Source organism: Netta rufina (genome assembly GCF_964035555.1).
Source record: "Netta rufina genome assembly, chromosome: 1".
Lineage (NCBI taxonomy): Eukaryota > Metazoa > Chordata > Aves > Anseriformes > Anatidae > Netta > Netta rufina.
This window is the reverse complement of record NC_140123.1, coordinates 96,591,248-96,604,438: the sequence shown is the minus strand read 5'-3', so window position 1 is coordinate 96,604,438 and position 13,191 is coordinate 96,591,248. Positions and strand designations below refer to the sequence as shown.

At 40.3% G+C, this 13,191-nt stretch overlaps 1 protein-coding gene across 5 annotated transcripts in view; it reads left to right on the top strand.

The window, feature by feature from the left end:
* Positions 1–13,191, top strand: part of ITSN1 (intersectin 1) — a 123,111-nt gene that overhangs the window by 20,431 nt on the left and 89,489 nt on the right. For all 5 annotated transcript variants that reach the window (XM_084283565.1, XM_084283563.1, XM_084283564.1 and 2 more), the window contains exons 2-4: positions 6,195–6,254; positions 10,843–10,935; positions 12,982–13,045. In XM_084283565.1, the coding sequence (XP_084139691.1) occupies positions 6,227–6,254; positions 10,843–10,935; positions 12,982–13,045 (185 nt within the window). In that variant the 5' untranslated portion in view covers positions 6,195–6,226. The remainder of the gene's footprint in view (positions 1–6,194; positions 6,255–10,842; positions 10,936–12,981; positions 13,046–13,191) is intronic.

Below are 13,191 nucleotides of genomic sequence, written 5' to 3'. Positions count from 1 at the left end.
CTAGAAGTTCATTTTAATTTGTGTGTGTGTATATGTATATATAATAAGAAAAATCACACCTTAAAAGATCTGCTGTTTTGGAATGAAGTCATCAGATATTGAAATGAAAATAAAACAAGATTTTTAATAAAGATTTTTAGAACCAGTCGATGATGCAGTGAATTTTCTATCCCATTGAATTTTCTATCACGTTAAATCTTTTAAAATGAAAGCCTGTCATCTCTTTAAAAAGATACTGCAATTCAGTCACAGTTCACTCATGACTGGAATTAGTGGATGAAGTGCTGTCAAGATTAAAACCAGTGCGTATGTGGGTGAGATTAGCAGCAGCCATTCAAATGGTGCTGGCTAGACTGTACAACGAAATGATCTCATCACGGCAGCCTTTGCTTTCCTCCTGCTGTTAATTGCATTTGATTGAACTGGGAACTGCTTCAGGGAAATACTTTTGCTTGGTTACCTAGCCTTTACTATCCTGGATTATTTTAAATGTGGTGCTTCTGAGCTATGTCAGTACTGCTGGTAATATGTAGTCACCAGCAACGTTTTTTATGTGGATGAAGTTGCTGAATGGAGGAAGAGGTCTGGTTCTTTAACTTCATGTTTCCAATTTTATCATTTAGTTTATCTGCTGCTTGTACTACCCTTCTGCAAAATATCTTCTTTTAGCTCATGATAAGGCTGAATTAGGTTTCTGTTCCAAGTTAAGCTGTTCGCTTTTATCTTGAATTATTATAGAATAATAGTTGGGTTGGAGGGGACCTACAACAACCACCTAGTCCAACTCCCTGCCTGCCTCAGGGCTAGCCACAAGATAAATCGCGTTACTGAGGGCATTGCCCAAATGCCTCTTGAACACTGACAGGCGTGGGGGCATCAGCCACCCCTCTAGGCAGCCTGTTCCAGTGTTTGACCACCCTCACGGTAAAGAAATGTTTCCTCATGTCCAGCCTGAGCCTCTCTGGAGCAGCTTTGTGCCGTTCCCGTGTGTCCTGTCATCAGTGAGCAGGAGCTGGGGCCGGCACCTCCCTCCCCACTTCCCCGCCTCAGGGGGTCACAGAGCAGTGAGGTCGCCTCTCAGCCTCCTCTCCTCCAGGCTGGACAACCCAAATGTCCTCAGATTCTCCTTTTTCCTTCCTAGAAGGAAGAACCTAGAATGGAATCTGCACGCCTTGGTAGGCAAGCGTTTCAAACGTGCTCCTTGGGGCCACACCATCCCTTGGCTGAACCCCAGTGTTCATAATGGTGTCCTCCTCCCCCACTGATCCTGGTGTGAAGCCCTCTCAGACTCACCAGGTTATGGGCCCAGAGACATCTCCTCCATCAAATGCTTTCCTGCCGTAGCTTCCCCAGCTTTGAAATGGGGATTAAAGCGGGGATTGTCGTTCCTCTTTGCTTCAGAAGAAGGATGTCAAAGCTAGTAAGCAGTTGCCTCATCGCTTCTCATCTGTTGGAAGGAAAAAGGACCGCGTTTTCAGGGAGTGAATCTGTGAAGAAATAGTCTTCTGTGTTTCTAAATAAACCCTGAGCACCTGGCTTACTGGTTATGTAAATGTAAAATTATTAATATAAATATTTACGGGTTAAAGAAAGGGGAAATACCCAGAAGTATGAGCTAATGTAGCCTGGAAAACTGGTGTTTGCTGGGAGAAACTGGCAGAAAGAGCACGCCAGTTGTTAATCTGGGTGGCAAATGAAGCCTTGTCTGGACCTTACACTTGCCTGATCATTGACCAAGTGTGTTCTTCATAGCGTTTCTCTTGAACTTTGACCTTAAGGCCATGAAGTAATAAAATGAGTTTTGGACAATGTGTCCTTTATGTAGTATTTGAGCAAGGAGAGACAAAAATCTGGAGGTTCCTGGAAACAGTCGAGGAGGGCTTTCTTACAAAACCACTTGAAGCGGGAGTGACAGAACCAGATGAAGTGGCAGTGCCATGGCAAAAGAAAAAATAAACAATGGCCATAATTGCTTGCAGGTTTATTGTCTGCAGAAACATCATTTTTGTTGTCAGTCTGGGGCTTCCACCACAGCTGTCAACAGCCTGTTGATAAATGTCTCAATTTCTCCTGGTTTTTGGAAGTAAGGAGCTTGCCCTTGGACTCCGGAGCTGTTTTCTGACCTAGAGTGGAGGAAAGAGACGAACACTTCGGTACCACACCTGTTGCCTTCCGGGTGGGTTAGTAGTGATTTCTCTTCATCTGTGCCTTTTTCAACACCTTGGGAAAAAAATACAAGGACCAGGGGAACATCCTGACATTTGTGAGGGTGTGTACAACTAGAAATGATTCCTGTGAAGAGCTGAAACTCTGAAAAGTTCAGCTCGAGCTGGTAACTGTATTAACCATCTGATCTCCAAAGAGCAGGAGGCAGACTCCCTGTGAACATCTCAAATTATTTTTGTTTTCCGACATCTATCTTAAATAACCAGGCTTTGCTGAAGCTGCCTGAGTCCTTTTATTAATAGTAGTGTCAGGACTTCTCCGTGTAACACGGGAAGGCAACGAAACCTGCTGTTCGTCTGTGATGCTCGGAGATGACGTCCTGCCCGGGGTGTTTTGCCATAACGTGGAATTCGTGAGAAGGACGTGCTTTATCTGCTTTTCTTTCTTTGTTTGTTTTCCTGCAGGAGGAGGAAGGTGACTGATAAGTTGCCTTGAGGATTACTTCATGTAGTCTGTGCCCAAGATACGTGAAGGCTGTTGAGGAATAGAAATGGTGTGCTGCGTTTTAAGGAGAATAAAACTACTTTTTTTTTTTTTTTCCTTCCCCATGAGACTTGTCCCTGTAAAGACGCCTAGCACAGAAATAGCAAAATTGAGCTTAATTTATACCTCCTATGGGTTTTTTTATGTCTTTCTAAGAACATAGGCAACTTTAAATAGAAATGACCAAAGTTTTGAGACGTGTTGTTTAAACCTATATATAATATGTAGCAGAGGGAATTTTCATACACCTGACTTTTACGTCTTGTTAATGTAGTTGTTTTCAACCTGATCACTTTTCAAGGTGAAATTTTAAAGAAGACATCGGTATTTAAATTTACATCACCACCGTGCTCATGTATGCAGAAAGCCTCATTTAGCTCTGAAGCCTGTAGGAAGTCATGGAGGGAAGGGCTGCATTTATTTCGGTAGGGTTGTCCCAGAGGAAGAAAATCGGGGCTGAGAATCCATCTCCAAGCATTGCCCATCTCCTCGGCGCTGAGAAATAGCGCTTGGGTGAACACTGAAAAGAGGCTGAAAAACGTGTGCCCATCTGGTCTTACCGACCCCGTTATTTCTGAGGAACCACACAACCTTCTGTCCCAGCTTTCCTTGCTGGAAATGGTCACTGCTGGTCCTTGTGGGCATCCAACCTCCTGAGAACCGGAGAGGTGAGACCCTTGAACACAGCAGGTGTGGAGTGAAGCTGGAGGATCACTGCCTTTCTAAGGACAATGCTTACAGTTGACTGATGGTGCACTTGTGGTTCCCCTTATTGGCTTTCTTCCTCCTGCTTGAGTAACTTCTAAACTCTTGGTCAACTGCAATCACATTTGTTAGAGAATTAAAAAAAAAAAAAAAAAAAAAGCCAAAATAACCAAGTTCATACAAATCTGAATGCCAGTAGTGGGTTAGAGGGAAACTACTGCTTTCCCACAGGGACGTGCCAGGGCTGTTCACCCATACTGCTTTGCCGTCAGCTTTCTGCTTGCTTCCTAACTTTTGTTTTGCCACATTACGCATTTTTCTTATTGGGGGTTGCTGGGAGGATCGAAGAAGGCTCAGGGAAGTGTTCGTGCTGTTGTGGAACCAGCAGAGATTAGGGTTTGAAGAATGCAGACCCAAAACAGCTCGCTGCTATTTCAAAATAATGTTGCAAATTGAAATACCTGTTCTTGTATTTCTATTATGATCATTAGAAATATATGATAAATTTATAGCATAATGATTATGCCAGGTGTTTTCCAGATACATAATACCTGCTCTCCATCCCAGAGATCTTCAGCTGCCCAAATACTCAAAAAACCACCAAGTCACCCAGCATGAGAAGGCTGTGAAGTTCCTGCTCTCCCTTGGTCTTCATTTTCATATGTAGCAACCCCTGAGCTGTTGAATTCAGCTGTCTGCAGCTGCAAAGTTTAATTCCTGCAGAGGTCGGGCCCCTGGCATTACCTTGGGCATGTGAAATGAAAGCTCTGGTTATGGAAGTCTTGAGACTTCCCCCTCTCTTCTGTCTGACATGTTCGAGGTAGAGGAGCAATAAATGACCAATTCTTTTGGAGTTGTGGTCATCTAGGGAGGAGAGTCCATAAAGTGACCTTAAATCCACTTCCCTTGAGGGACTAAACACTTTCAGTCCTTTTATGCACTCTTCTGTCCCAGTTCTTAAAATATTTCACTTTTCTCAGCTTGCACAATTGAATAAGTGGCTATCTTTTATTTCTTTTTTAAATCCTAGTTCGCTTCCTTCTCAAGTTCGAGTTTCCTGTCTTTTATTTTTTATTTTGTCAGCTTTCTGCTCTTGTCCTCCCGTGGCTGCCTTGAATGCTTTTCCTGTCCTTCTGCATCGTGTGGGAAATGGCAGCAGGAAGAGAATCCGTGCTCCTCTGGTGTCCCTCCTCTTATCTCTGTGACACTTGAGCACTGTAAGATTCAGCCGTACATCTATGGAAGCTCTGACAGCTTTTTCTTCTAGGGTTTACTCATAGTTTTAAAGAATAGAAGCATCATAATAAAGATACCGACTGCACTTTATAGATTAAAGTGGTCATTTTTCAGCCCTTTAGAAATGCTTTTGGAATAGCCGTGCTGCCAAGGTAGCTGGGCTTGCAATATTTTGTGAAAATACTCTATCAGTATGTGTAGGACACCAAACTTTTGAGTCGATGCCTTCTCTGCGTGAAATTGGTATCGGCTGCGTTACCTGGCATTTGGAAGGAGGTTTCTGAGTCATGCACCACGCTTGGTTGCCCTGCCAAATTACGAGGAGAAAAATCAGTATTTTCTTTGTAGGGCTTTAAATTGCAATTGATGGGGAGACCGGGTTGCAAAAATGCTCTGTTTTTTTTTTTTTTGGTTTTGCTTTTTTTTTTCAGTGACATCTGTGGTGTGTATATATAGGAGGTTCCCAAGTTGGAAGCCAGAAGAGTATGTGGGAAGTGTGAAAGGGGGATGGGGAGGGGAACAAACAAGAAATTCAGACAAAAGGAAATTGGTGGTGCAACTTAATGCCTTCTCTTGGTGATATTGATAAATTTCTGCTGCTGTTCGAGCAGTCTGAATTATTCTCCTTCTGGTTCTGTTTCCTTTTGCTTTTCTCCTGTTGCCTGGAAGACATGAGTGGAATCCAGTAGGGCAAGAGGCTGCTTTTTCATTGTTTTGCCGCTCTCTTGCTAGCTATTGTCCTCTTGGCTCAGGCAATTCATGTCAGTCTTTGTGTGGCGAAAGAAAAATGTTTTTCCTTTTTTTTTTTTTTTTGTTTTCCTTTAAAGATTAAATTTCTGGACTCTAGATTGCTGTTATTTGAAAAGTAAGCAGTGTTAAATTCAGAGTATCTCCCACCAATTAAAGCATTTTTCCCTGCGATGCCAGCTTCAGCACTCTATTCATTTGAACGCACTTATTAAATTTGCGGGCCAATTTCAGGGTAAAGGAGCCTTGCAATCCAGTTTCATTTTTTAATGTACTTTGTTTAAACAAAGGAGCTAAGCAAGACAGTGCATTTTATGATTTTTATTTTTTTCATCAGGAGTGAAAAACAGATCGCTGACAATGTTGTGTGTTTTCAACAGTTGGAAACAGAGCCAATTTTGCTCTTAAGTAGGAGCAGAGCTGTTACACCCGGGAAAGTAATGCAGCGTTGAGCAGTGTCACTGAGATCTTGTCAGTTGGGGCTGACTTAGTTCTGTTCTTTACTACATCACCGATTATTTATAAACGAAGATCATTTCTGAGGGCACTCTTGAAACAGCACTGAAATGTAGCTATGTTTGCTAGTTTGAAAAGACACTTACAGATGGACAGAATAGCACAAAAAATGAGACATTTAGATCTCTTGTAAGTAACTATTTTTTCAAGTAGTGTTTGCGTGTTACTCTTTCTTCATTGCCCTGATTTTTCCTGCACTAATTGATGGTGGTACAGAAAATGTATTGAAAGTGGAAGATACCATAACCATTGGTGATTATTATTGCTTTTATTTTTTTCAGGCATCTATTAACAAGCTAAAAGTGACAGAACCATGGCTCAGTTTCCAACACCTTTTGGGGGTAAGTCATTTGTGATGTATCCCGAACTGTTCTTATATGAAAAAATTCTGCATCAATGTGTTGTTTTTCAAGTATGTTCTGTATGGAAGTGTTTATGGAAATGCATCTGCCTGAGGTGGTAGTTTATCAGACTTGTGATGTTTTTGCAGACCCATTGGGGAACACGCATGAAATTTTGTGGAGACATCTCAAAAGAGCCGAGCAGAAAGGCTGCATGTTTCCCTTCTTGTGCATTGATCCATTGCAGTCCTTCTGTTTGTTCGTAGCTGTGGGGCAGATCCAGGCCACTCAGTCACTGACAGTAGGGCAAAGCCTCCGTCTGCAGTTACCTAGCTTCATCTGCTTGTTTTAAGTTTCCTGACTCGGTTCTGTCTGCATTTCTCATATTTTTTTTCAGAGGAAATTCTAAAGTGCCATTTAAATATTATAAATTCTTGCTGCCTAAGCACTATTTGTGGTTGAGAAGTGGAAGTGCTTTTTCTTTTAGGACTCCTGGACTTTTTCATTGCTGAAAAGTATGGCAGACGCTTTTGTATGCCATCACTTCTAATTTCTTTCCTGTATTGGACCATAATCTGTGTTTAGATAAGAAAAGTGCTGTGATTTTTAGCACTCCATTTATAACAGGGGAAGGTAATACATCTTGAACTTCATTTTTTTGGTGAAAAATCTAGAAAGGGCCCTGGTAGTGCAGTACAGACATTGCTTTTTGCTACCCATATGAAATACGTTTTTGAGCAATCTGTGATCCAGTTTTTTTGCAACTGATCTGAAGGAAGATGACGAAGATAGATTTCAGTGCTGAAAACTAGTAAGTAGTGGAACTAGTTTGATTCCCCTTAAACTGAATGATGCATCCGTGACATGCGTTTCTCTGAAAATGTAGATAGGATTCTAATTGTGTGTGTATTTGTGTATGAATATGGATGCAAAAAATGTGTGTGTAGGTATACGTGTATACAACACATATATATGGAAGTCTAGTTTTTGGGATGTGATATAGCTAAGAACTCAATTTCTAACTAGTGTTAGTGTTTCAGTAAGAGACTTTAGCAAAAAAGCGTGTTATTCAGAGTGTGTTGTTAGAGAGACGTGGTTCTTGTTAAACATGATTGATTGGATGCAATCTCTGCCAGTCTGAAAAAATCCATGAAGTACAACAGAAGGAACACATCTTTGCAAGTGGTAGCTAGAACAAACGTATAATTGGAAACTGTCATTCACTGCCTCGGTTATCTTGAAGTCCAGCCCTCTGGAACTGCGTCTTGGAGCGAAACTAGCTACCAAAAGTTTTCATCAAATAAACTCACTGAACAGTGTCCCATAAGATACCCTTCTAGGTTGCGTGAAATGTTGGGAATAGCTTCATTTCATCTGATTTTCACAGTCTAAGAAAGCCGTGACGTGAATGGAATCTGCTGGTTTGGACTGGAGTTCGGGCTGCGCTTCGCATGCACTGTATTTAAACACATGCGTGCGTTCTTAAGGGAACTCTCCTCTTCAAAGCATTCTCCTTTGCCATGTTTAGAAAGTTCTTATTGCTTTGCAGATGGATAGCATCTTTCTTTTTTCAACTTTATGTATTGCTATTTGATCTTGCATATGTTGTCCAGGATCCTGTTAGCTGTACGATGTGGCTTTAGGAAGGAATGAGTTTACTATTTCTTCTCAAACAGCTTTTCCGATCTGGCTGCTCTACAAAGAGTGGGTTGAAATAAATATGTGGCTAATGTAGTTCCTGGAGTATCTTTCATTTCAAATGTGGTGTGAGGGAAGTCTGTTTTGATATTTGTACTTAAAACAAATCTACCAGGTAGCAGCAAATCTCCTCTTAGATGAAGGACAGCAGAAGTCTGAGATTGTTATGAGAGGAAATAAATGGGGTTGTAAAGAAAATTCCAGTTCTTATGGGGAAACGTATCCCCCTTTCAAGAATGCAACATTTTCTGCAGTCACTGATCAAGATGCAGATGAAATTTATGCAGTCTTCATCTTGGGAGAGCCCTTGCTCCAAATGAGTGATCTCTGGTATTCCTCTCCATGTAAATATAAATAATTTTCATTTTGTTTTTATTTAACTAATTTCTTTTTAAAAAATCTTCCAAAATCATCTTGGGGAATGGGCATGGAAACAGCACAGCACCCACCACGTGAACTGGGCTGACTCACTGATGTTCTAGAACACTGTTCATTTTAAGGATGACATTAACAAAATTGAATGAGCATAATAGGATTTCTTTTAATTGTCGGGAAGAATGTGTGGTGTGCTCGACCTTCTGTTGATTTGTCCAGGAAAAGAAAATGCCCATTTTATGTACGAGAGTGCACTGCTTCACTTTGGCAGATGAGATGATTGCTGAGCCTTCTGTAAGAAAAGATGGTTAGAGGGCTTGCTACTATGTTCAAGAATAGCTTTCCTATGAGTCAATTTTGTGGTTTGATGACTGCTTCCTTTGCATCCAAATATATTGAAATGCCTCACAACTTCTGTGTTGGCATCCAGGATCTGAAGCCACGAGTGATGTCTCAATGCTGGGAAAGATCCTACTTCATGCCCTCCCATAGATCTCATTGTTTCCTCCAATAACAAAAGATGGAAATGAGGCAATATCAGAGATGCCATTCAGAGCTCTTGTGAAGAGGCTGCTACATTTGCTTGGCTTAACTTCATCTCTTTTGATGTTCATATCCTGCAAAGGAGATCTACTGTTTCAATACCAACCAAGTCTCCATCTGGAAGAGTAAATACTGACCATCTTTTGTTCTGGTTTCAGGGAATCCAGAGAAGAAATAAATAAATTTTGTTTTAAAATAGTTATTAGAATACATTTTTGGTTACCTCACGCCATAGGAGTTTTTAGTTATGAGTTGTATTTCCTTCTTTGGAGAAGGATAGGAAGAGATGTTCTTTGTTGTTTGTGGTGTTTTTTTAGGGGGAGTACTGGAGTCATCTATACCTCAAATTGAGAGAGAGAGCGCCAGAGAATCATTACAAAAGTCACAGTATTTTTCTTTCTCCCCACATTGTGTTCAAGAATTTTTCCCTCCAAGTGTAAATTACCACATCCAGCCTTATGATCTCATGCCAGAGTAGTCATGTTTCCTTTACAGGGGATGGTCATCTGCCATTACTTGGCCTATACTAGCTGGCCTAGCCCGTATATTGGTCAAAAAGTCTTAATCAACGCTATCAACTTAATCAACACTCCTGCCAGGAGTTTGCAAGAAGATGGAGGTGATAGTTCCTTATGTGAACTGTTGTGTTTTGGCACATTCGTATTCAAAGGAGAATCCCATTTCATCCTCAAAGGGAGCACAGCTATGAAACCTGTTTACAATGCCTCTTGTTTCTTTGGACTAATCTTAAAATGTCCTTTGTTTGAGTGAGATATTATCAACCTGCCTTCTTCTAGATTATCTGAAACAGAGATGATAATTTTTTTACCAAGAATGTAGCTTGCCTTTCATTAACAAAACCAAACATTTAAAAGGATGTTTCTCTTCCCCTTGCCCATTTCATTTTCTCTCCAAAGTATGTTTTGCCACATGAAAGTAGTTTTTCAATGGAAGAAATTTAGGAGGCAGGAAATTCTCATGTTCTTCTTAACTGCTGAGTTTGATTCTGACTCAGCCTGCAAACAGTTTGAAGTACTTGCTGTGGATATTTGTGGTCCCTATTACCTGAAATTGAATCTCTGAGAATTTAGTGCTGAGACAGAGCAAATGCTAGATTTCCTTGTTATTTTCACAGAACACTGATTCCATTAACTTGGATGCCTTCAGATCATGACATGCCTGTACAGCAGGAGTTACAGGAAGTCACACCAGCACAATGTACTTCTCCAGATGTTGAAATCATGATGTGTTACTGGTCTACAAATTGTTGAGACATGCCTGCAATATAACGTTAGATAGTTCGTTAGAGGTCTCAGGTAGAAGATGAGATGTTGTGTTTGCTCTGAGTACAAATAATCTGAAGGATGAAAGTGAAATGTCTGGAAGAGGAGAGAGAGTGGATCTGTTGCAAAAATGAAAGTAGAACTAAAGAACACGTTGTAGGATCATGGCATTGTAGAAGGGGTAGTAAATCTCAGCGTAAACTAAATATTTACCTCTGGACTAGGAGCGTGGTGTGAAGAATCTGGTCCTTGTAATGTATTCTTACTCAGACTTCTCAATCTTAAAAAGAATGATGAATGTACTTTCCTGAACTGTGCTGTTGTTTCCAATGAAAATTGTTAATCATCTGGTTTCATGACGCTTTTCATAGACGAGTAAGGGGAGTTCTCCTCTGGTGCTTAGGGACATGGTTTAGTGGGTGATACTGGTGGTAGGGGGATGATTGCACCAGGTGATCTTGGAGGGCTTTTCCAACCTTAATGATTCTGTGATAATATTCTATAAGTACTGACTGGCTATTTGGGGATTCACGGAACTTGCAACTACAGACTTTGGAGGAATAGCTTCTATGTTTTTGTATGTTGTTTTCATAGGTCTGGTATGGTGTGATTTAATTATACTCAGAAATAGGGATTTTTTCTTTTTTTAGATGTTTCTTAATTTTGTTTTTCTGTCTCTCTTCAACTAGGCAACCTGGATATCTGGGCTATTACTGTGGAGGAGAGAGCTAAACATGATCAGCAGTTCCACAGTCTGAAACCAACATCTGGATTTATCACTGGTAATGAAATAGTTTTCGCTTCTAATTTCATTTAAGTAAATCTTAACTAATGAGTCTAAATATGTACAGAGCTGCCTGGGAGACGATAGGGCATAAGAATTTAAAAAACGGAACAAGTCTTACTCACTTCCCATCCTATTTTTCATTTGCCTTACTATATCAACTCCACTTTTTCTGATATTTTACTGTAGACACTATACCTGGTTTATGTCTCTTGCTTTTTTAAGTAGAATTAAAATGATTTATAGCTGGCTCTATACAGCAGCTGTATTGTGTAGAGGCAGCTGATAGTTATGAACTGCAGAGTTACAATTCAGAATGTGGAATCACCCTGATGCTTAGTAATATTTATAGTGCTTTAATGCCCTCGGTGAATTAACTCCCTGTCCTGAGCCTGGCTGAGATAGCATTAACTTTCTTCGTGGCAGCTTGCATGGTGCTGTGTTTTGCAGTGTTGATAACACCATTTTGGCTATTGCTGAACAGTGCGTGCACAGCTTCCAGGATTATCTCTTTCTCACACTGCTCCCTGCAGTTGGGAGGGGACACAGCTGACCCAAACTGACCAAAGGGATATTCTGTACGGGCACGCTCAACAGCAACTACAACAACTAGGGGAGGTGGATGCACTTTTTTTCAAGGTAGCCATTGCTCAGAGACTGGCTGGGCATTGGTTGCTTGCAGGAGGTGGTGAGTGATCACCTGTGCATCACTTGGTTATTTTATTTTTTTTTTCCCCTCCCTCTTTCAATTATTAAAACATCTTTATCTCAGTTAACAAGCTTCCTGACTTTTCACACTTTTGCTCTGCCTATTTTCTCCCCCCTCCTGCTGGGGAGAGAGAAATTAGTGAGTAGCTGGTTGGGTCCTAATTTCTGCTGGGGTCAACCGGCTACACTAACATACTAATAGACTAAGAAGTCTGTTTAAATAAAGATCTATTAATTTAACTGAAGTCTGTTTCAGAAACTGATTGTTTAAATTAGTGCAATCATTGTGGGTGACCTTTTAAAAAAACTAAATGGCAAAAAATGATGTAATTTGTGGGAAGCAAGGCTGTGAATAAAGGCTGCATTGGTCCTGCTAAGTTTTCATTTAAAACCACTGATTTGCTTCAGTTTTGAAGTCAGTATGGTGTCTACTTTTGTTTTGTTTTGTTGCATTAAATTCCCTTAAGTGCTATCTAAAATCTTTTGCTCAATGGGAATAAATGCAAGGTAAAGCTATGTTCTACTTTCTTTCTGCTATCTGCCCATCAAGATGATTTCCAGCGTATGAAATCAAAATTGGATTCTTAGCAGAGTCTCATCACACCCATACATAGCTCCAAGTATACAATTTGATTGTTCCTGCTCCTGTTACATGACAGACTTGACACAAAATCTGTTGTAGTTCAGTATGTAAGCTAGTACAGTTTTTATCGACTTTCTGTGATATTTAGTGATGTTTCTAGTTTGTTTACAAATTTCCTTTGCAGGCCACGTTATTTCCAAGTGCCTAATCCTTTTGTAATTGTTTTTCTATCCTTATTTCTAATTGATATTTGGAAAATGATTGAAATGTACCATTGTTTTCTTTAAGGGTTGCTTTATCTTGGGTTACACATCAGGGTAAAGACCACTTTATTTTGTTTGTGGCAGCTGACTGGCCTTGTACTACCAAAAATCTAGGATAGAGTTTGTATTGATATATAATTTCTTTGAAGGGAAAAATTTTCATGTTCTCACCAAGCACATGATTCCTGCAAAGAGAGCCATTGACACAAATTAGGGACTGTAAGCTGTGAGTTTTCAGTTGTACTAAATGTCCAATTGACTTCATGTGGTGCTGACTGTTGCAGACTGACAAAGTATGTCCTTGTTGGAAATACCTTGTAGGCTCTTGAGTGACAAACCATTAAATATCATGCTCTGTTATATATGTATAGCATTAAGTATTTATGGCTTTGCTGTTGCTTCTGATTTAGATATTTTGACTGATGATTTCCTCTTTACTCTTACGGGTATTGTTAGCATTTTCTGAAATGATGTCCTATTTATTTTATAGGTGATCAAGCTAGAAACTTTTTTTTTCAGTCTGGGTTACCTCAACCGGTGTTAGCACAGATATGGTGAGTATATGGAGGAAGGGGGAGATTTCAGTTATGTTGGAGCATGAAGCTCATTTGTACAGACTTGGGCAGTAATTGTATCTCATATTCTGGGGTTTAAAATCACCCGTTTTGTTCAGTGTGCTTTCAGAAGTCTACAAGGCAAA